The following is a 21,178-nucleotide window of genomic DNA, read 5'->3' on the forward strand; positions in this document are numbered from 1 at the left end:
GCCCTGGTCTCAGGTGTGCACAAACACTCCTGTGAACCCTGAGCTCAGGAATCTGCCACTCCAGGTAAACATTAATACTGGTGGAGTCATTCTTATGGCGAAGGACAGAAGGTGGTGCAGACAGACCAAAGCCCCTGATTCCTGACAAAGAATGATTTAATCTAAAACATCCTGCCACCAACTGGTTTCAGTATGGACATAGTGTGTTCATGGCAATGTGCAGATATGTTTTCGTCCACAAATAATCCAAATACAGTTTATTTATAAAGCACATTCAGAAAATAGCAAGTTTCCCCAAAGTGCTGTATAAAAATCAGATAAATAACTATAGAACACAGACATAAAGCATATACTGAAACATAGAACAGAGACATTAAAAATGGCATGTCAAACCAAACTGGGTCAAACCCTGTTGAAAAAGATGTGTTTTGAAAAAAGACTTAAAAAACAGATAGCAAATATACCCAACCAATACTTAAAGACAGTTTTTCAAAAGTTTGGGAGCCACAACAGAAAAAGCTTAATAACCTCTAAGTTTCCACCTAGTTTCTGGGTCAACTAAAAGCAGCTGGACAGCTGATCTAGGGGCCTGTGAAGGAAGATGAAGCTGGAGTAAATCAAAAGCAAGAATAAAGAGCGATTAGCCAAAAGAAAATTTCCTGCAATGTACAGGTAGCCAGTTAAGGTGTGCTGGTTAAGATGAGACAACGGGGTTTTCATACTACACTCCCATTTGTCCATCTGATGAACGTGTACTCTCTGGACAACAAAACAGACGACATTACTAATTAACCTGGTCGCTGTTTACATCCACCCTCAGGCCACTGTTAGGGATGTGTTAGTACACTGGGCCAACCAGATAACTAATGTGGAGAAAAAACATCCAGACTCCATTCTCTATGATCTTGCTGACTTTAACAGAGCAAATTTCAGCTATGAACTTCCAAAGTATAGGCAGCATATTACGTTTCCCACCAGAGACACTAACATACTGGACCACTATATGGGACGCCTACTGCACTGTCCCCTGGCAGCCCACTGTGACCACTGTCTGGTTCATCACATACAAGTAGAAACTGAAATCTTAAGACGTAGTTAACATTGTGAAAAGATGGACCGACAAATCAAAGCTGGAGTTCAAGGCGTCTGACCGGCTACTGACCTGACACTGTGGCATCTTAACTCAGTATTTGTGGGGACATGTTTGTGCAGACTAAAACCTTTCGTACATACAACACACAAAAACCCTGGTTCACAGCAAAAGTTAACCAGCTTTGTGAAACCGAAGCCGAGGCCTCCTAAGGTCAGAACAGAGCCCTTTACAACTTGGCCAGAAATGCACTGACTAAAGAGATCAAAGAGGTGCTACACTGTAAAGCATGGAAAATCAGCAAGCAACCCTGCATTAATCTGGAGAGGCCTGTGGACACTTATTAACTATGAGAGACCATTCCCCAACTCTGCTAGTACCTAACGACTGGCCAAAGGATTTTTGTTGTAGGTTTGAAAAACCCACATTCACACGTCTCCCCTGCTTCAGCGCCATCATCTGTCACTTCCCCAACTACCACACACCCACCTCTGCAACCCACCTCATGCACCCATAATCTATGATGAGAATGCGTGCCGCTCTTCCAGCGGCAAAGGTTTAGAAAGGGTCCTGGTCTTGACGGTGTAGTACCAGCCAACCTAAAACAAATGTTATTACTGCATTATTGTGCTGTTGTATACATAAGGATATGTAAGGATCTTGAGTACTGTACAAGCCAGAGTCCAATTCCTCATATGTGTACACATACCTGACAAAAAACTGATTCAGGTTCTGAAAATACACAGAGCTGTATGCTGTTTAAGGACTGTGAAAGATTTTTAAGGTACTGTAGAAAAGCAGCTGGAACCCAGAACTTCCAGCCATTTCTTCCTTAAGGTCATCTCTGCAGATGCTTGTGACTCACATAAAAGTAAATATGCTTCTCTGCTTTTGCTTCCAACTCCATGCATTTACTGATGTCTTTTTATCCTCAGTTTTGGAGCTGAAAGGCAGGAAGGCTAGCTGCCTGAATACATGGGAGGCTGTGCAGAAAGAGGACCTCCTGTCTGCTCAGAATAAAAAGCTGAGAGAGAGCGACACAGTACGACTTCAGCGGACTTCTGTTAAGTAAGTATTAAAGTTTCCAAAGGAATGAGCGGACCATCAGTTTGATGATATTTCAGTTTAATAAGTTAGTCCTGGAGAATGAGTTAGTCTTCTCCCCTGATCTGGAATATCTGAGTGTTATGTGCAGACTATTTTAGCACGTTAGAGGACACAGCTCTGTGATTATTAGTGCAGCCTACATACAGTCAAAAGCTACGCTAAAGCAGCCCTGGAGGAACTATGTATTTTTTATACATAGGCAGCCGTGACCGTAGCTGAATACTTTATTTATGTTGTATTAAAGCGGTGCTCCCCAAATTCCACATATTCATAAAGTTCTCAACCAGAGACAATTACACTAGATCTATTGCCAACACCCCAGGAGGTGGTGTCACATCTTTGTGGATCCGATCTGTCATGAGCTAGAGTCGCAGCACCAGCCTCTTTTCCAGCAGCTGCATGTAGCATTAAGAATTGCTGTCTTAATCCCAAAGAGAGTCAAACAGATTTTACTGTCACAAGTGGGGCATTACTGCTCTGCTTGATTTATAAATGCATAAAGCTTATTAGATTTTATTCTCGGAATATTTCACATTCAATGGACACAAAAATCGGAAGATTGAAGTGAGAAAAAGGAAGAGACAAAGATGAGACAAATGGTGAAAGGGAGAAAAGGTGACAAAAATGGATGAAAAAGAGAAAACAAAATAACATCCTCTGTGTCAAATTTTCATTATGCTAACGTAGTGACAATAAAGATTCTTGATTCCTGAAGTGCAATGTAAAATTGTAATATAATAAATACTTTCCTGATTTTTATCTGTCCCGTGTCCTGAAACAGAGGCGACATAAAGAACATGATATCTGTGCATGTTTCTGCAGGGTGGACAGTGTTCTGAAGCAGATGGCAGAAATCAGAGACCACGACCGAAGGCTGCGTGTACTTGAGACGCAGGTCAGCAAACCTTAAAGGAAACATAGCATACCTTTATCTCTATTACGAGTTTCCACAGTTTATCAGGTCTTGATCAAATAATTTAATCCTAATCCCACACAGATAGGATGTTAAAACTTGTTTTAGAACTTGTCTTTTGGTGTGTGTGTGTGTGTGTGTGTGTGTGTGTGTGTGTGTGTGTGTGTGTGTGTGTGTGTGCTGTTAGTTCTGCCTGTTCAGCACTCATCATCTCTGTCATGCATCCATCCCTCCCCCAGCTGGACTACTGCTGCAGCGCCCTCTCCTGGATGACTGAAGCTCTGTCTCAAAGTAACGTGGTCAGCACCAGCCGGCCTCCTCCACTCCACAAAGGTGATATGAAGGAATTAAAATGCCATGGGTGTTTTCTCCAAATATTACACATGCAATGACTTTTCATAGCATTAAACTGGGCTTTTCTAACATATCTAGATTTATATTGGAGTAGAAAAAAACTCAGTGGGGAAGTTATGTGTATTTGATAAAAACAGCATTCAAGTTTTGACAATCAAGCATTTATTACACTGTTCAGGTTCTTTTTAAAGGTAACTTAAAACCCATCTTTATAAAATGGCTTTGGCTTAGATTTAGGGTGTTTAATGTTTTTAGTTTTTCTTTTGTATGCCGTTTTTTAATTTAGGCCTTGAGAAGTTCTGTACAATTAAAGTTTTATCTCCTTACCTTTTTTAATCTTAATGTTTGGATTTTGTTGCAGATGTTACACCACTGTCTCCAAGCTGAGCTTCAGGATCAAACCAATGCCAATGCAGTGACTGTTGTGTCATTAGCATTTCTATTCCGTGGACCACCTCTGAACACAACAACCCCTTATTAACCCTGTCCACCACTGTGGCTCAGTTTAAACATCTGCTAAGACACTAAAACTGGTTTGTTACCCAAAGTCACAGGTCAATGATGTACTTTGTTAAATGCCGTTTACTCAGGACAATCATGTTAAAGAACTTATAGTTTCCAATTCTGGCAGGTTTTGTTGTATGAGGTGTTTATGAGAAAATCGTTGTTTCCTATTTTTCATGGAAAGATCAGCATGCATGTTTCTAACTTTTACTGTTTTTGTATTTCTATTTTTCTATTTTTTGTTTGTTTTTTTAGATAAAATCTTCCAATATCTAAAAGTCAAAGTCATTGGATAGACACATTAGCCCCCATGTTACCAAAGAGTGCCTTGCAAAAATATATGATGCCCTTTCTAGCCTTGTGAGACAGCATGGTACCTAAGCATCACACTCAGGGCTGTCAGAATTTGTCAGGGTTTTCCCTGAGTGTAGAAGAGTAACAACAAAATCGGACAGCTATGTGGGCCGTCTATTTCATTCCTGTTATTGCTGTTATATTTTAGACAGAGACCTTTTTCTGAGTTCCTCCTCTGGTCATCTCTAAGTAAATATAAATAGACATATTCCTGACTAGACTATTTGTTTTAACCACACATTATTTTAATTTCTTTTTTTTTTTTTTCTTATAACAAAGATATAACCCAACCACAGAGCAGAGATTTAAATAGAAAGTTAGATGTTTCTTCCAGTTTTTGTCATTCTCTACCAAAATAGAGGTCATTTAACATGACTTGAAGAGATATCATTCCACTATCTCAACATGAAAGAATTTTACATTGTATCTCTGGAGTGCTTGTTCTAGGACACCATAATATTTAGGACATAATACAGGAGTGAATATAAATACAAAAACAATTTCATTTGAAGAACAAGAACCCCTCTCCAAGGCTGTTTAAATTATCATTGAGAGCCTCTTAATTTAGCCGAAAAACCCTTTATCCCTAACCGATGGTGTCCAGAATCTAGCAAAGTTTTTATGACTGAAGTGTTTTGCTCAAAGATTTATCATAATACACTTGAATACATCCCAAAGTATTTCTTATTTGCCATAAACCTTTTTTGTTCAGACATGGTTGACTGTTTGAATAGAAAACAAGCTCAAGGCTTGAGATTGTATTTGATCTGTAATTCTCGTTTAGTTTTTGTTTTTTAATGCTCTTTCCCTTGTTTAAACGTTCTGGTAGGAAAAAATAAAAAATCCCGCTTGTTTTATTAACCTGACCACATCGTCTTGAGACCACATCTCAAGACGAGCTGCTGACCTGGACAGGAGATTAAGCAGGGAGAAGGCAGCAGGAAGGTTTTGGTAGTTTTAAAGCACACCTTGGCAGATTTGTCTGCAATAAATGTTCTGTGCATCGTTTATTTGACTGTTTTGACCGTGTTTTGTGTGAATCTCCTGCCAAATTTTCAGAAATTCGGTGGCAAAATCTGCAGGAACGTTTTGACTCCAGCATCCCTGATGCACCAGTCCATGCTAGAGGAGTATGGCTTTGCCGTATGGGGTTCCATTTGTGCCAGAAATATTGCCGAGGTCGAGTGCCTTGTGACACGTTACGGTGGAGAAGTCGGGGGAATTGTTGACTCTAATGCAATCTGTGATGAGTGGTTCAGCATGTGGGAGTACATGAGGCAGAACAAGGACCAGTTATCTCAGGAGCAGCTGGTCAAACTCCTCCTGACAGAAGCCACCATGGCAGAGTTGGGCCCCAACATGAGGCCCTCAGTGCTGATGGTCATCCCAGTCAGCACTGCTGACAGTGAGAGATCCTTCAGCACGCTGAAGGTGGGTGAAGACCAGACTGAGGAGTCGGATGATAAACAAGACACTGGACGCCCTGTTGACGATCAGCATAGATGGCCCCAGTGTTGATGACTTCAACTTTGACAGGGCAGAGTCAGCCTGGGGGGCAATGAGGAACAGAAGAACTTCTGTGTAGAACTACTAGTAGCAGATGGCTGATGGCATACTGCATTAAGACTCGAGACCTTTGTTCTATATTTCTCATTGTATTTATGTTTGCTTTCACCAAAGGGATACATATTGTTTTTGCTCCATCCCCTCTTCTTCTCCAAACAAATTAGCAATAAACAACATTTCATTTGACCTTAAGGAGAACTTGGTATTGGATATTTTCTTATGTATCTTAAGTGGACTGAAAGCTTAAATTGCTGGAAATGGCCTCCATCTGTACTTGAAACAGTGAAAATGGTTAGTATTCCTACAAGGTCATGGCCTTTGGTTTGCGAAAAGCTCCAGCTACATTTCAGAGGCTAATGACCAAAGTTCTGGGCGATCTGGAAGGATGTACAGTTTACTTGGATGATGTTGTGGTTTATTTCAACACTTGGCACTCTCACTTGGAACATATTCATGGCCTTTTTAATCCATAGGACCTGATCTTCAAAAGGTTTGTACCTATTAAAACAACAACTTAGTGTACAAAGCTGATCTCCAAACTAGGAGCAAAACAATTTGCATGTATAAAATAAGCACAACAGTGCTTATATCACGTGCTAATAGCCAAACCATGTTAATTATAGGAAGGGATGTGTGGGAGGGGGATGTGGTATTAATCTTCATGCGATAATTACACCAAGGCAAATCATACTAAACCAGATATTAAGCAATGTGGCATGGTTGTAAATAAACAAAGTATATTAACTGCCTCCTAAAAACAGCCTTCAGGCTGTAAGGACTGTTTAAATCTTGGGACAAAACAATTTTACCACGCTGGACTGCAGTGACTAGAGAGGAATGGACTCTGAAAGGAGGGGGGGGGGTTACTGTGCGGGTCTGACAGGGTGTGTGTGTGTTGTTGTACTTGTAGCTGAGCAAGACAATCTTTAGCTAATTTTACTAGTAAAGTGAGGACTTTGATGTAAAGTGAGGAACGAAAACCGGTCCTGACTTTTTTCTGGGATTAGGTTCAGGACTAAGGTATCAATTAGGTTGAGGCTTTTACACCTTAGGGTTAGAGTTAGTTATAAATCCGTAAAGGTTAGGGATTATAAAGAAAAAGAAAGGTGGCAGAACCTTTCTGTGCACTGGCACTCCTACTGTAGGAGTCCCCGTCCTCAACACTCATTTAAACCCAGAGGAGCCCTGGTTTCAAGCTGGGAAATCCAAATTTATTCTGCTCTTCTTCTCTGAGCAGTGCTCCAATAAATATTGCTTTCCAACACAAGCGCTTTAACAGAATGCCAACCATGTTCAATACAGTGTTCAACAAATATTGTGTCAGTTCTTTTTCCGATGTCGTAAAAGGGCAGGGGTGCACTTAGCTTCAATTCTGCCTGCATGTGTGACGGTTCTCTGAACCCGTCGGATTCTCCACAGAGGAAGGCACTGCATGCTGCTTAAAGTTAGTTAAACTTAGTCTGATTTATCCCCATGGCTGATTGCACAACATGAGAAAGGAGTGGGAGTAGCCCCTGCGACTCAGGGCTTTAAATAAAATCTTAGTGGCTTCCACAAAATCAGCCTTTTGGGTGCAGATTTGATGGCATCTGGGCAGGTGGGACTTCATTAGACCTGTATAAGTGTGCTTAGGATGAAAACTGGTCTTATATAGAAGGGCATGAGTATGTGGGTTTGAAATTAACTTTTATATATAAATTGTTGGTTTAATTGCCCTTTATATGTTGTATCTAAAAAAAAATAATCAATAGATTAATGATCAACATTAAACTTGAGTTTGATGGAGGTAATGTGGGTATTTAGGGTCTCAAACAAGGTTTTAAAATCTTCTTCTGATTGGGTACAAACTTTCCAAATGTCTTCTAAATATCTAAAAAAAAAATGTAAAGGTTTTATCAGGCATCTATTTAGAGCTCCAGTCTCCATTGAGCCATGAAATTATTGGCATAAGCTGGTGCAATTTTTTTGCCCATAGCTGTGCATTTTATTTGGAGGAAGAATTGACCATTAAATTCAGAATCATTCCTCCTTAAATTAATATCCAGAAGGTTCAGGATGTGTTGATCTAAAAGATTTGGGTCTAGGTATTGTCGCCCGTGAAGGGTGCGTGTTTTTGCGTGCGTGCGTGTGTTTGTTTGCTCCATTTTGGACAACAAATGAAGCTGATTCCGATTCCAAAGAATTTACAAAAAATGTAGTTTGTATATGTGCAAAGCTGGAAGAGACATGCCAAGGCTTGAGTTTTAGGAGGTTCTCTGAAGTGTTTACTCAAGGGGGCGAAATACAAATGTTCACCACAAAGATTTGTTTGTAAAAAGTAAGATTAGCCATAAATCGATGTTCTTCAACCTTTCAATTAAAAAACATGGTGGTAATATGACAAATTGAGAAAAGTATAAACATCTTTTGCCAGGTACTATAAAGAAAATCAGGAAATTTAGGAGAAGTTGCTTTGCAAAAGAAATTACTTGGAATAAACTAAACACTGTCACACAAAAGCAAATAAGCCCAACATGGCTACTATAAATAGATACAACCTTTTACATTGGGAGAGAGCTAGTTTTTGATAACACTGCAACAAACTGAAGTCCCGATGATGTAAAAACTACAAAGACGGCCATAATTTTTTATAAACCAACAGGAGGTTAACGATTTATTGTTAAGTACACTCTTGTAAAAATCAGCTTCAGCCATGCCTTGCTTGTTGCTATCCACCCACCCCCCTACACACATAGAGACAAACACCACACCCATTGGGTAACTCTATCTTGGAAAGTGATTTCCTTCTTTAGACAGTCCCTTACATGGAGAGTGCTTGGGATGATGTTGGCACTGGATTCAACTTGGAGAGGGAAATGAATCCTGATGAGGAATTTAAATCTATTTGATTGAATAGAGACCAATGAAGGGCACTCACTGTCACCTCTTTGCCTCAGCATGCCCTTTCAAAACTTCTGTTTTAAAAAAAGACATATTCACATTTTGTGGGATTGTTCTCTTCTTTTTCCACTTCACCAAAATGTTTTTTCATCAAGAATCAAGAAAGTTTATTGACATTATGTTACCACGGTGACATTTTTGAGACTCCAGCTCAGAATTCACACAGATTTACACAGACACAAAAATGTTTTCACATAGTTAAATGCACCAACAGCACATCCTAGGACGCTTGAAGTGTGCATATAGTTCATATAGATAAGCCAAACATCCTGATATATGTCACTTGACATTCTAATCGGATTATGGCTGAAAGCTTTTCATTAGCAGCTGTAAGGCAGAATATACAGTTAACTAAATAGGCCTTGTGGGTCAGAGTGAGCAGACTACTGGTCCAAACTAAGGAAGAAGAAATGTCTTTGGCATGTCTCAGCTCTTCTCCATTTTCAGCCACTTTGCAGTCTTCATCTTGACCTGATCTCCTCTCTCATTCTCCCCTCAAGCTGATCCAACTCAGCTGTTTCATGCTGCTAACATTTCACCTTTAAAATCTTCAATGTACGGAGGTGGCATCAAAGATTGTACACCTAAAAACACGAAACAGTTCGTACAGCTGAACTGAATTGCTGACTGAAATTGGCACAGGGCCAGCATAAGTAGGCATTGCTAATTACTCAGTTACACAAGTTTATGTCTGACAAGCTTTGTTCATGACATTTTGACACTGACATGCTGTCGTAGAACCTTAAAATTAGTTTTATCTTAGCATAAAAGTCACTTCTTCTTTGTGGATCATAAGCTTACCTCTGCCTAATTATTTCTGACAAGCGATAAATTGAACACAAGGCATTACAATATATATATATATATATATATATATATATATATATATATATATATATATATATATATATATATATATATATATATATATATATATCTTTTTGGTTTTGCTTCATTGTTATTATGAGACAAATACATATAAAAACTTTTCCTTCCGTATCACTGTTAAAAAAAAAATCAGCAAACATAATAGTAATAATAGTAATAGTAATATCATCTTTATTGTCATTGAAACATACATTGAAACATACATTACAACGAAATTTGTTCTCTACTTTTATCCCATCGCCCTTGGGGAGCTGTGGAAACACAGTGGAAAGTGATATTTCTTAATTCTTGTTAAGCATAAAGAGGAGTCTCAGATATTCCTGTCACCAGCCTTTTTTTTCCTGCATGTGGAGGTGAGCATTGGCAGAGGGCTGGTAAAACCGCGTTGCTCTGTCGGACAGACCCAGGCAGGCTCATATTACACTGACTCTGACAGTGTGGGGTTTTAAATAGAGCAGTTTTCAACTCCTCCCTTTACAAATCACTCTATTTTGGGGATAGCATGTTGGGGTGGAGGGAAAAAAGGAGATGAGTTGCAGATCAGCGTCTTTCCTTGGCCAAGGAGCTTAGTGGTGCATATGCTTTGTCTTTGTCAGCAGATTCTGAAATACTAAATTTGTGAGACATTTATTAAATAAGGTTTAGTAAATGTCACCATGCCCTATTCTATAAACTGAATTCTTAAGATCTATTTAGGCTGACAGTGTCAGGCTTCAGTGGTAGTGCCAAAATGCTGAAATGTTCATTACACTCCATGATAACATTACACAACAACGTTATGATTTAGCCAGGGTAACGAAAGGTCCCAGAGTCATTAAAAGCACATGGATTTATCCCCTTAGGGACCATGGTTGTGCTTATGGCTGTCTACCCAATAGATAGTAATATGGCTCTGGCCTGTGGCTCTAGGAATCAAGTTGTATTAAGGCTCCTATATAGAACACTGATGAGATTTAGTAATGGATTGCTGTTTCAGGCAATAGGGCAACCTTTATGAAATAACATGAATGATCATGGACTAAACATACACAACATTTCTGTTTGACTCCACTGCTGTTGGCATCCAGCCTCTTGAAACCTTGATCATCTCCAGTGGAACACACTAGAAATCCCAAGGTTACTTTGACCGAAAGGTTACCTTTAAAGTAATGCTGTCAAGTAGGCACAGAAGTTAAGGGTTCCTTAAGATCGTCAATGTTGGGTCTCAAAAAATTGTCGCAAAACTCTAACATGAACTCCTAGAGACACCTAAACCATGAACACAACAAGGATGCCAGACAATGACATTCTCCTTCCCGATATTTTTACAAACATAAGTTGTTGGAGGTCATGGACATGCAAAATATAAGCTTGTCAAATATAAAATGGCATTTTCCTTAATCCTTCCACCCTAAGGTCTAAACTGGTAATGCTCACTCGTAAAGCATGGTGATCTTCATCTAAACCTATTTTCATAATGCAACTTCTCTTCAGTAAAACCTGAACGTTTCATCTTGATTAAAAACCAAGTGTGCTCAACTTATTCCTTTTGCCCCCCTTCAACCACTCCCCCTTCTGGTATCTTTACTTATGGATAGCACAGGCCAGCCCACCAGCATTTGCCCCTGTCAGTCAGTCTGACTGCCCCCCTTCGACTCAGCTTACTTCTTTTTCTGTCGCTCTCGCATTAGTCCTGTCTGTGCCTCCAACATCGACCAGTTACTGACGGCTCTCCACTCAGAGTATTACAGCAGTCTTTACTTGCCTTACGTGCTACACTGGACTAAAAGACAGCGTGTCTTAAAGCGGCCTCTGCCACCTGCTTTCTCTGGGATATTCTTTCCAGGACGTTGGAGCAAGTATCTAGGTCTCAACTTGGACTGTCATCTGTGGACAGGACCTTGCCTGTTGGATGGTCATTACTTGGGTCCATTTTCGACTGTCTTAGTGTATAACTGTTTAACTCTGAGTGGGGTTGAATCCTTCAGGCCGTGTGTGTAGTGGGCAGATTGGTACAAAAGCTGCAGTGCTGGACTCCTGCAGTGATTCCAGGTTATTTTCACCCTAGTTGACTCAATCTTGACTGCCAACATGGCCTCGTTAAGAAGTTTGATTCTTGCAATGCTGCTTGCACTGCTCTGCTCCTTCCACACCCCACTGGCACCCTCCGCAAAGGCCCAAGATCTGCCATTCCACTCTGAGGAGGGTCTGATGGCTGATGATGATGATGACGACGACGATGATGATGACGACGATGATGATGATGATGATGATGATGACGACGATGATGACGACGATGATGATGATGATGACGATGATGATGATGATGATGATGATGACGATGACGACGACGACGATGATGATGATGATGATGATGACGATGATGATGATGACGATGATGATGACGACGATGATGATGATGATGACGACGATGATGACGACGATGATGACGACGATGATGACGACGACGACGATGATGATGACGATGATGATGACGATGATGACGATGATGACGACGATGACGACGATGACGATGACGACGATGATGACGATGACGATGATGACGACGACGATGATGACGATGATGATGACGACGATGACGACGATGATGACGACGATGATGATGACGATGACGATGATGACGACGACGATGATGACGACGACGACGATGATGACGATGATGATGATGACGACGATGATGATGATGATGACGACGATGACGACGACGATCATGAAGGTCAGTCTGTATAGATGCAGCTGTTTGTGTTGTCACATGCCTTTGTGTTTCGGCTTACATGCAACCCCTTTGATCTATCAGCCACTGCTGACTTCTGAATTTTAGTCATAGCTAGGCTTTGACTGGCTTTTCAAGTCGCAGATTTTGATACATGCATTGACTTTGAAGGTTCAAATGTCAGCAATCGCTGGTATTAGTCAGTGATGTGATCATGTACAACTGTCAGTATGCTCAAGGACTGATAGCAAAAGGGGAGTGGCTAAGAGCAGCATTAGCCACTCCCCTTTCCATAACATCCCTACAACCTCATCATCTCTTTGATAATGTGTCTTATCTCATGTATCAGAGCTCATTGGTAATCAGTCCCTCCTCCACCCCTTTCAGCTGTCCATTTTCCTTTGCTGTCTCTGACATTCTGTTCTTTTTCCCTGCTTAACTAGAGTTATGAGCAGTCTGGGGAAATTGAACTGGCCCATCTGAAGTCCAACTGTCCGAGGTCCTTCGTACAGTACGCTAGATATGAACTTGGGGACTGCAGAAGCAATGATTTGAGAGAGAGAGAAAGAACCAAAAAACCAATTCCACACAAGCCAAGCCCGTCTTGGAATTCAGTCATTGGGGTCACTAGTCTGAGATCTTTTGATTTGTGTTTCATTTGAAAACATGGTTCATCCACTGGGATCTTCCTTTCTCTTTTGTTTTGGATCAGACTGACATGTATCTTTATGTGAACCTGCAGAGAAAGAAAGAGAGACAGTGATATTGGGAGTGCGATGGGGGAGGGGCGGCAGACATACAGACAGAGGGAGAATAAAGCGCGAGGGGAGGTGCAGGAGGGCCATCAACTAAATTCATTTATTTACAAGTTTTAATTATCGACAGATTTTGAAGTTTCTCTCTTTCCCCATATCTCGTGGTCTCTTTCTTTCTCTGTGGGGCATTTATGCCGCTGACCGTTAAGGAGGCGTGTAATGCACTGAAATCTATTTTGAACTCTGCTGTATGTACATGTGAAACTGCTAAGAACAGGAACAAGAACTTTTGCTCATGTGTCTGTGTTCACTGTTATGGCGTGCCTCATTTCATTTTCTGAAATGCTGATTTTCAGAATCAAGGCTTTCAATGCACATTTCAGCTATCATTTTTTTCAGTATCATGTTTTTTTAACCCCTTGCTATTAGAAGAACATTTAACATAGATTTATCTGAATCCAAATATTAGGGACAAGTGAGCTCAGCTTCTGAATTTATCTGTTGTAAAATGTTACCTCAGTATGTTTGCTGATGATTTTTCAGGGAACGAGTGTTTGGGAAAAGAGAGAAACAACTGTTCTTTTTTTATCAAATTGTAAAGAGATGTCAGGGTTGTCTGCTTTTTCTCTTGTTGTTTGGTAAAAAAAACTGTGATTTGTGAAATATCATGTGGAAAACATGACTGTCATATGACGTTTCTTTAACCCTGCTTTCATCCATTCAATAAATAAAATGATCACAAACCGCTTCAGCGCAAATCTGTTACCCAGGGGAGGGGGCTTTGAATTTGGGCTGCACAGCTGCATGGAGAGCATGATTCATCCCAGATCTGCACACAATTCTGTTTAGTGATGTCTGTGTGAGGAACGGGCCCACGGACCCCGGACACCCGAGTCAGTGAGTATCTGTTTTGACAATTATCTGTATGAGCTGCACGTGCATCGTTTTGGACAGCACAGCTTTTCTAAGCCTAGTGGAAACACAGATGTTGGAGGGAGCTCAATGTCAGTTGGATGTTGATAATAAGGAATGACTGCAGAAACTGCTAAACACTTGGTCAAACAGAACAAAACAGTCTTTATTCACTGCAAAAAAATTTAACTAAAAGTAGATAAAATTTTCTTTAAATGAATGTCCTTGATTTGAGCAGGTAGGTTTTAATGATCTGCCAATGGAATACGATTTTTCCACTTAAAATAGGAACAGCTCGTCTCCATCATCTTATTTCAGGTGGAGTATATCTAATTATCTGATGTTAGGGGTCAAAATATTCATTCTATTGGCAGATAATCTTATTTACCTGCTTAAATCAAGAACAACTATTTCAAGAAAATTGTTTCTTACTTTGAGTTCCTTTTTTGCAGTGTAGGTTCCCTCTCTGTGCTTAAACAAATCTACACAGTAAGCAGAACTGCACACACCATCATTCATCACTTCAGAATTGGTACCTGTACTAAAATGCCCTGTTTGTGTGGTTAGAAATTCATTTTTTTTTAACCCTGTAGAGACTTGATACTGAGTAATTCAACATTTAAGAAAGTAGAAGCTGTTTGTGACATGTAAACACCTTAAACTCTGTATCGCCTTGGTGGCTACAGTCATCATTGTTATAGCGATCTTGGGCATTGGATGATGGGTATTTGGAACGTTCTTTTACCGGGGTGGAACACACAGCTGCAGGTAGTTTTGAAAACAAGACATGGCTGCACATGTTTCAATTTCAGAATGGGAGACCTTTTTGAAGCTTAAATAAAGCATAGCCCAAACACTTTTAGTAGACTTTAGGTCAAGATCATTCCAGATGCTTGTAAAATCTGTTTCCAAACCATTATTTTTGTTTGTTTTTTTGAGGATCTCCATCCTATTGAAACAACATAACTGTATCCTACTTTTAATGATCTGACTCAAACTGTCACCCTCAAATGAAAAGACATTGGCCAGGACGTTAAAGAATAACCGATGAACCACCAACAGGCAGGCTGGTCATAAACTGGAAATTTCTGGAACACCTGACACTGTCAATGCTGAAGTGAAATTTTACATTAACGTGGAGTGAGACGGTGCTGTCAAAGGAAGAAGCGCCTTCATCAGAATCGACACCTTAAGGAATTGTCCGGACGCTCACGTTGACAAGCCAAATGTCTTCTGAAGAAAAGGTCAGATGGGACAAAAATGGTGCTATTTGGTCAAAATGACAAGAAGATTGTTGTAGTAGTCAAGGTGAAGCCTTTAAGACAACGAACGCTACATGATGATATGGTCCTGATTTACTGTCCGTGTTAGTGGGAAGGGTGCACTGCACACAGTGTGTGGAATAAGCAAGAATATCGGCTCTCACACCTTCACCTTGGCCTCAATTCAACAGGTAGATGGCTGAACCTTGGACACTTTGGTTTTCCAATTTGTTTGGGAATAGACAAAGCGGGCTAACATGAAGCTTCTGGAATGGTTCAGGCCTCTGGTCTGTTAAAAATGTGTGGACTATTCAAAAGTCAAGTCTTTGGGAGGAAACCAACCAATTTCAATTAGTTCTATCATTTGTTATAGGAAGAATGGTAAAATATCAAGCTAAAGTGTGATTACAAAAAGAAGGGGTTTCTCTGCATTTAGCTGAGGATCATTAAAGCAAATGTTGGTGGGCATTTATATATTTGAGCCAGTATCAACATTTTTCAGACAAATAAAATCTATTTGAGCATATGTATCCAGTTTTTTTTTAAATAAGTGAAGTTAATACGTATAATATTCCTTTACTCAACTACATTAAAAGAATAGCTCAAATAAATCTTCATACCCACAATAGATCACACCTCCATGTTGAAAATTAGTGATTTTTTATGAGTGCATAGGTCCTGACATAAGTTCTTTTCTTTTTTACACATTTGCTGTCAAATGTTTATTTTTTTTGTTTTCAGATGATGATGATGATGATGACGATGATGACGACGATGATGATGATGATGATGATGAGCATGCTTATCACAAAGGCTCTCTGTGCGCATATTGTGAATTCTGTGAGGTATGTCCACATGACCAGAATCTCTGTTGTGGAATTTAGGATGCTTGTCTGCAGCTCTACAGCTGAGATTTCTGTGGAGATTTCTTCCTAACTGCTGATCTGCCTTCCAGCACTGTGACAGCTGTGATAAATGTCCTTGTGAAGAAGGAGACAAGTCTGATCACTGTGACGACTGCAAGGTAGGAGTCAGGGGTGGGACCTTTGACCTGTGGCTGTGACCTTTGGTTTTTCAAAAGCTCAGAAATCACATTTGCATTTACACCTAGAATATCGCATATTCCAATTCAGTTTTTAATAAAATCTTACAGTAGGCACAATCAAGCAGAAACTGACAACAAACACATGAATATACAATTTTCATAGCACTTTCTAACATGTTGAACATATTAGATTTACAGTGGCTTACACAAGGTGGTTATTTCCCTTAAACTTTTTAAAATATCACTTTACAGCTACAAAGCTCAGCGCATTTCAACAGGATTGCATTAGATAGTCCAACAGAATGTAGTACAGAACTGTGAAGGTAAAAGACCGAATTTAAGGTTTTGTAATGTTTTAGCACTCTGATAAGTGTGCAATTAAACCTTCATAGTTTAATAGACTAATTAGGAGAGTTCTTAAAGGTGTTAGTTGCACTGGTTGTTGAGGGAAAGGAGTTGAAAACAGACTCCTGCCATATATATGGGGTAATATAACTGTCAATATAAACATAAGCGTAGGTATCTGAATTTGTAAATGTGAACAAAATTAAAATTTATGTTTGTTCTTGGCTATCAACTCATAGATATAAATTACATCACATGTTTCATCTGTGAGACTACAAGTTTAGAAGTTACAAATACAAATAACAGAGATGCAACTTTGCAACAGTACAAGTAAAAAACACAAATTTACGATTACAGATCACAAATTTACGAGTACAAATCATAAATTTACTAGCATGAAGCACAAGTTACAATCACAAATCAAATTTACAAGTACAAATCTACAAATCCGAAAGAAGCTGTTTTACACTCCTTACCTGTTGGTGGCCGTAATGCACTTGAATGTTTTTCACCAATAGCCATTAAACAAGAAGAAGAGAGGAGAAGAAGAAAACAGCATTCTCACACATAGACATTATGTACGTAGGCACCTCATTACGTGTTGGAGCACATCCAGTGTCATCGCCATATTGGATAGGTTCCCACAGATTGACTATAATTTTATGCTTACTAATCTGTTATCGCCTTATTTCACAAAAAAAGACTGAATCACGTTGCCAAAATTATTTTCCCTGGAGTTACAGAGTACAAACACATACAAGAAGCTGTGCAAAACAGTTCTTTTTCAAGGGTCTGAAGCTCCAGCCCTAGTTGCAAGCAGGGTAGTGTAAGACATGAAACTGGAAATTTTAAAGAACAGTTTTCCAGATGTGTAAAAACACTGTGGGTATGCATATCACGCAGAAATATGAAGAAAATATTGTCGGTGTATAGAGAAAGCTCAGGTTTGTACATGTGAAAGAGAGTGAAATAAATTTAAGCAAACAATCCAACTTGTTTCTTTATTAAAATATAAAATGTATTAATTTATACATGTATTGTTTTGTAATACCACGTCTCTTTGTTAAAGATCATAAAAAGTATTTCAGCATGAAAGCCCGTATTTGTTTACATATTTAATATGCCCTACAACATGTCTGTCTTTGTAAAATAGCATAAAAAGTATTTCAGTATGAAATCACACATTATAGACTAATATGCCACATGTCTGTTAAAGAGCATTTATAAAATACATTGTTTAAACAATGTATTTCAGAATTAAAACATGTTTTTTTTATGTGTAACAGCATCCTGTGTCATAACCACATCTCTGCCGTTTGTAACAAACCAAACCGTGTGACAATCAGGTAAAAATTCAAGGAGTTATGATTTATTTTAGTTGGGCAAACTGGTTCATCAGTACAAATAAATGCACTGGGGTCATGTGAAAGACCCATCCAAAATGGCGGTCATGCTGAAACGTTTGCCAGTCCATGGGGGTCTACCTATATAATGTCTATGATCCTCAGAGATGAAATATTTGTTGTCACATGTCATTACTTCCACCATCTAGTAAGGTATGTAATAACTTCATCAGGGGTTGTAGATTCGTACTTGTAATTCTGTGATTTGTACTTGTGTTTTTGTTACTAGTATTCTCACCAGATGAAACATGTGATGTCACACATATATCAATGAGTTGACAACCAGAACCAAATACAAATCTTAAATTTATTCACATTTATCGACTTATATTTACATATTCATAGACCAACGCATAGCTTTATATTGACAGTTATCTTACCCCATAGCCACACCTCTAGACCTTTATTTGTAAAATATTGTCTTTGTGACACTTTACAATCGTGCACTACTTTGTGTTGGTCTATCACCTAAAATACCTTTAAAATTAAAGTTTGTTGCAGCATAACAAAATGTGAAATGTCCATGGGCTATTTTTGCTTTTGCAGTTCACTGTACATCACGGTGTACAGGTATTCATATTTGCTTTTAGTGCTGAATGTTCTACAGATTTCAATACATCAATACAATAGTTTCATAACAGAGGCAGATTAGGAGGAGCACAAAAGACACCAGAGACAGATTGAATGCCTGCGTCAACCCGCAGATGATTCAGTAACAACCGCTTGCCACTGCGCGTTCGTTCACCTGTCTGGTGTCTTTGTCCACAGATGTGCACTTATTGCAACGTGTGTCCTCTTTGTGAAACGGTTTGCAAGCCTGGTGAGTATCACTTTAAAGGGAAGTTATTTGTTTTCTGCTTATTTTATGTAAAAAAAAAAAAAAAAGAAAATCCACGACATTGGAAAAATATTAATTTGATTCCATAGGTAAAGCCTCTTGAAAAACAATATCAGATCAAATATTATGCATTAAGTCAAAGGTGGTGCTGAAGGCCATTTATGATCGGGACAAATTTCACATGAACTTCCTTTTTGCTTTTTGTTTTAGATTAGTATGAACCACTCTCAACTTGATGCATTTTTAAAATCAAGTTAGAATTTAATTGATACACTTTGATGTTTTTACAAGCAGGCTGAATAAATGTACACCCTTGTAATTATTGGACAAATGTCTGTTGGCAAGTAGCAGAAAAACCACAGTCTTTTCATAGCTATGAGCAAGATTGTGGATTCACTCTGGCTGGATATTTGAGCACCCTTCTTATCAGAATTGTTAGAATCAATTTAAACGAATGGTTTCTTGGTATAGACACACCTTTTAACCAAGTTCATACATTCTCAGCATGTTCCTGTCTTCAACATGAATTAAAATTCATTGTTGTACATTTATTCCGGTGGGGGAATGAATCATTGCACATAGAAAATGAATATGACATTCATGCAGATGATGGTGCCGTAAAATGTTAGACTGTAACACCAGGGTGGAGCACATCAGAATCAGAATTATTAGCTTTGCTGTGGGTGCTTCACTTCTCTTTGCTTTGTCCTTTCTTCCTCCAGGAGGATTTGTTGATGAAGTAACTGGATCAATCTACAAGTAAGCCTTACTCACAGAAGAAAGAAAGTACTCCCTCTACACCAATTCTAGGTTGTAATGAAAGGCTATATTATCAAGACCAAGCCCCATGTGAACAAATGCACACACAAAATATTCCAATATGTTATTTGTTTTGTTATTATTATTTCCATTTGTTATTCCAAATTGAAAACGTCTGGGAAAAATGACATGCAGCCCAGAAATTCTGACTACATAAAAACCTGAGAATGAAAAGAGGGATTGCTTCCTTTTTACTCTTACTGGAAACACAACCAAATTCTGATGGAACATCTATGACCTGCAGCCCATAAACTCTCACCTCTGTACCCGCAGGACTGTCGCTGATGTCTTTGATGCTGATGATGACAACTAAATCCAACAATACGTTGCCACCATGTGGCCAAACTAACACATTTCACCTTCATTTGTTTTCCTCGAGTACCCAACGCATTTGACTAATAATGACTGAGCGAGAGGCAATAATGTATGCTGTTATTGCTGTTACCTGACATGTTATCCTTTTAACATATTACCATTAAATTTGTACATGATTATGCTAAACAAAAAAGGAGATATGATTCATATCAAATCAATAGCACCAATTCACAATACATTTATTAGCATGAATCACAAATTTACAAATAACATCAACAAATACAACCTTTGTGTTGCCATGATCACTGAGTCACATATTATTCAGTGAAAGGATTTAACATGCTGAAGAGAACATAGTTCCTTGGAGATCTATTTATAACCTGTAAACGCTTTCACATTTTGTCTTTTGTTTCTCAAATTAAACCCACAAACTAATGTATTTGATTTTACATGATGATCAACACGAGGAGGAATATAATTGGGTAGTGGACGGAAAATTGTGGTTGTTTAAAAAGTTTGTACAAATAAAAAGTGAACTTTTCCCTACGGTTCCATCTGCAGGTTTTTTTTTTTTTTTGGAGCATGTCTCCAGTAGTTTTCAATATCTACACACTCAGATATTTGCCAATTCTACCTCACAAGATAACTCAAACTCAATCAGATTGTGTGGGGAAAGTTGTGTGAAGATCAGATTTCAGGTTTTGCCGCAGATTCTCATTTGAGTTTAGGTCTGGACTTTGACTGAGCCACCCTAGAACATGAATCTGCTTTGAACTCTACCATCCCATTGTATCCCTGACTGTTTAAGGCCAGAGATACAATCACCTGAGACTGGGGTGGACCTCTCCCTGCTGAATGTGCTGAGTTCCCTGGTCTCCATGATGCTGGTTGTTCTCTGGTGTTCTCTAACAATCCTCCGAGGCCAGAAACAGAACGGCTGCTGTTAGATTCAAATTAAATTACACACACATTCTATTTACTCACTAGATGATTTCTCAGGGCAATTCGGTTTAAACTGGATTTTATCTTTGCTGCAATTCAAAAAACATGTAGCC

The 21,178-nt window shown here is 39.1% G+C and overlaps 2 protein-coding genes across 2 annotated transcripts in view; both read left to right on the forward strand.

Moving 5' to 3' along the window:
* Nucleotides 1-6,074, forward strand: part of LOC105925258 (transient receptor potential cation channel subfamily M member 4) — a 61,474-nt gene extending 55,400 nt beyond the window's left edge. The window contains exons 25-28 of the mRNA XM_012861006.3: nucleotides 2,026-2,158; nucleotides 3,020-3,092; nucleotides 3,350-3,443; nucleotides 3,826-6,074. Of these exons, the coding sequence (XP_012716460.2) occupies nucleotides 2,026-2,158; nucleotides 3,020-3,092; nucleotides 3,350-3,443; nucleotides 3,826-3,851 (326 nt within the window). The 3' untranslated portion in view covers nucleotides 3,852-6,074. The remainder of the gene's footprint in view (nucleotides 1-2,025; nucleotides 2,159-3,019; nucleotides 3,093-3,349; nucleotides 3,444-3,825) is intronic.
* A 5,230-nt stretch (nucleotides 6,075-11,304) lies between these two features.
* LOC105925241 (acidic repeat-containing protein) lies at nucleotides 11,305-20,671 on the forward strand. Its single transcript, XM_012860981.3, has 6 exons — nucleotides 11,305-12,432; nucleotides 16,100-16,203; nucleotides 16,314-16,382; nucleotides 18,920-18,971; nucleotides 19,712-19,748; nucleotides 20,082-20,671. Exons 1-6 carry the CDS (start codon nucleotides 11,787-11,789, stop codon nucleotides 20,119-20,121), a joined length of 948 nt encoding a protein of 315 aa, XP_012716435.2. The 5' UTR covers nucleotides 11,305-11,786; the 3' UTR covers nucleotides 20,122-20,671.
* Nucleotides 20,672-21,178: the final 507 nt, after the last annotated feature.

The sequence above is a fragment of the Fundulus heteroclitus genome, chromosome 16, assembly GCF_011125445.2.
Source record: "Fundulus heteroclitus isolate FHET01 chromosome 16, MU-UCD_Fhet_4.1, whole genome shotgun sequence".
NCBI lineage: Eukaryota > Metazoa > Chordata > Actinopteri > Cyprinodontiformes > Fundulidae > Fundulus > Fundulus heteroclitus.